Consider the following 3073-nt stretch of genomic DNA (forward strand, 5'->3'; position numbering starts at 1 on the left):
GTTCTGAGTGTTAAGAAGCTAATCATCAATCAACTAGAGGAATGCATTGAAGAGTATAAGAAACTACCTCTAGAAATAGAAGACAAAGGAGCCATTTTAACACATCTAGATATGTCTACTTTAAGTAAAGAAATCAATGAGTTTGGAAGTGTCTCTGAGGTTTATATAGATCCAGCTGCATACTCCATTGATAGTGGGTTAGCTATTCCATTGGCAACAGTAAAGAAAGAAAGGAAATTCAAAGTGGCTCTACCAGCAGACATTGATAAAGCAGCAAGCTATTTGAAGGGTTCCTTTATCAAAAGTGATGGTAGTAAAGAGGAGGGTAGAGTTGTTATAGTTAATGATAACAACACCATTGTATCATGCACACCTCAAAGTATTGGTCGATATGAACTATCAGTGACTATAAGAGGTCGCCATATTAAAGGTAGTCCTTATCAACTGTCAGTAAAAGCATCAAGAGACTATACCACACTAACTAACCAGAGATCCTTTAATGTGGGGAATGGTACTACTGGTGTTGCTGTTCATACTAATGGTGAAGTATTTGCTAGTAGTCATAATGATGGGTTTGTTCTGGTATTTAGTGAGGATGGTACTGCAGTAAGAAGGATTGGATCTAAAGGTAATGGTAATGGACAGTTTGAATATCCTTGGAGTTTATTGCTGGTAGGAGACAGGCTCTATGTGCATGTCTGATCTTAATCTTCATCGTGTGCAGTATTTCTCAGCTACTACTGGTCAGTATATTGGTCAGTTTGGTAGTAATGGTAATGGAAATGGACAATTCTCTTGTCCTTTTGGTATGTTTTCTAATGGTAATATATTAGTAGCTGATCACAACAACAAAAGAGTACAAGTGTTTAAAGAAGATGGTACATTTGTACAAGTCATACAATGTGATGGTAATGCAACTGATGTAGCAGTTGATAATGAAGGAAAGATACACGTTACCATTCGTAATCAACATCATGTGCAAGTCTTCTCTCCTGATGGTAAAACTCATCTTCATACATACAATAATCCAGCTGGTAACTTTAGTTATCCTCGAGGTATTGCTATTGATGATGAAGGATATATCTTTGTATCAAGTAACAATGGCTATCTGCATGTAATGAGTCCTGACAGGAAACAAGTCAAATTAATCTCAGGATTATCTGTTCCATGGGGTGTAGCACTGGATAAGGATGGATATATTTATGTTGCTGATTGTAACAACAAATGTATAACGAAATATTAAAGTAGTCGTTCAATAAAACTGCAATAGATTACATGTAGATTTAATAGAAAAAATAATCTTACAATTTTTGGTATGAAATGATATTTGTCACCCTCTGTCTCTTTTCCTTCCATCTCTCTTTCACACACACAATTCTCTCCCTCCCCCTTTCTCTCTCCTCTCTACTTTAAGTGACTATTAATTATTATTGTTATTAATAGATTAATTTGATTCAAAATTTTGAAAATAAAGAAAAAGTAGAAAATCTCAAAATATCATCATCATCATTATATACTAGTACATACACATGTTCCTAGTGTACACTATAATACATTATACATATGTTTTATACATCATAGTTAGATCACTAGGTGAATCAGTACCTGATAATAAACTGGGTCTACTCTCTCTTCCATTTCTATTTGAATTTAAACTAGTTGTTTCTAAATAATCACGTAAATATGCAACTGCTAATGGCTGACGTCTTGACACAAAATTAACCAGTGTTGCTGGTACTCCTCCCATATCAACCTATTCAATGTACGTCATGTTTGACTCCACCCACAACCACACCTACCTGCACAAGATATGTGACTTGTGTGAGTAGCTTTTCTTTATAGCGATAAGGTTCGATGACCAACCCACTAGTCATGACCTAGTAAAACTTTGTATATTCTAGTAATCTTGTTATATATTTCTCTAACCTTTCCCCTAGTCCTTTCATTTCTTCTGTTACATTATTGAAACTTATCGAGACTGCCTCTGATACTTTTTCAGACTAACATAATTTGATTAAAAATGAAAAATAATATTTCAAAAATTTTAAAATTTCTTCCTTGCCTTATCAGCATCAAAAATGACTTCAAAATTGAGGCAGTAGCTTATCTTGTGATAATTTTGAATATCCTGAAGAAAAGTTATTCTAATTACAAAGAAGTAATAATAAAATTACCTTTTAAAAAGTGTACACCAAGAGCTCCATTTTGACACGTGGTTATAGTATACTAAATTTTTATTAACAGTTTACAGCTCTACTGATCCGTATATTTTGCGGGGGTGTTAATAAAAAGACATGGGAGGGGCTGCATATTTTGTGGCTTGGCTTATTAAGATTCATCTTCTTTTCTTCTTCAAGCTCAGGAATTACTATATCAAATTAAGTGAGTGAATTGTTGTCAATAATAGTGAAATTATTCACTTTTTCATAGGCAGCAATGGCAGAAAACACCAGTCCAGCTATCATCACTATGACTTGTGAGGTTTGTTCAGAGTATTACACTGACCCCCTCATGTTTCCCTGTCTTCACTCATTCTGTAAGAAGTGTCTAATAAAAGATAAAGAGAAGCAAGGTAGTGCTGATACCTCATTAAAGTGTCTAACGTGTGACACTAGCGTTAATTTACCTGATGGTAAAATTGAAGGCCTCACTCAAAACCTTTGGTTTGAACATAAATCAAAAGAGGCTTCAATCAAAAAGAAGATTGTTAGTAAAGAAACAATATTGTGTGATAAATGTGATGATTCCAGTGATGCAGCTGTTGTGTATTGCTGTGATTGTGGTCTGTTCCTGTGTGATTATTGTAAGAAAGGTCATAAGCGAAACAAGAAAGAAGCCAATCACAAGTTGGTTGATCTAGGCAAAAAAGAATCTTTTGAATTGCCTGCGATTAAGCATGATGAAAAATGCTGCCCACGACATCCAAAAGCAGAGCTTCTATACTATTGCCATGATTGTGAATTAATGACCTGCCTCAATTGCCTGCCTACTAAGCATAAGGATCATGCTTATGAAGATTGTATTGACGTAGGAGAAGCAGCACGTAAAGCATTAAAGGAAAGTGTTGCTAGTT

The 3073-nt window shown here is 34.8% G+C and overlaps 2 protein-coding genes and 1 long non-coding RNA gene across 3 annotated transcripts in view; 2 read left to right on the forward strand and 1 right to left on the reverse strand.

Annotated features, from left to right (window-relative positions):
• Window positions 1–111: 111 nt before the first annotated feature.
• On the forward strand, window positions 112–1243 carry LOC105315140 (E3 ubiquitin-protein ligase TRIM71-like). Its single transcript, XM_011409671.1, has 3 exons — window positions 112–672; window positions 725–743; window positions 894–1243. The coding sequence occupies exons 1-3, from the start codon at window positions 112–114 to the stop codon at window positions 1241–1243; spliced, it is 930 nt and encodes a 309-aa protein (XP_011407973.1).
• A 406-nt stretch (window positions 1244–1649) lies between these two features.
• LOC109589041 (uncharacterized) lies at window positions 1650–1896 on the reverse strand. The gene is made up of 2 exons (XR_002188491.1): window positions 1800–1896; window positions 1650–1753 (listed from the first exon to the last, which is right to left on the reverse strand). It is a non-coding gene; the product is annotated as an uncharacterized LOC109589041 (long non-coding RNA).
• Window positions 1897–2436: 540 nt separating this feature from the next.
• Window positions 2437–3073, forward strand: part of LOC100636223 (E3 ubiquitin-protein ligase TRIM71-like) — a 6145-nt gene continuing 5508 nt past the window's right edge. The window contains exon 1 of the mRNA XM_020005159.1: window positions 2437–2846. Within this exon, the coding sequence (XP_019860718.1) occupies window positions 2437–2846 (410 nt within the window). The remainder of the gene's footprint in view (window positions 2847–3073) is intronic.

Source organism: Amphimedon queenslandica, unplaced genomic scaffold (genome assembly GCF_000090795.2).
Source record: "Amphimedon queenslandica unplaced genomic scaffold, v1.1 AMPQUscaffold_11685, whole genome shotgun sequence".
NCBI lineage: Eukaryota > Metazoa > Porifera > Demospongiae > Haplosclerida > Niphatidae > Amphimedon > Amphimedon queenslandica.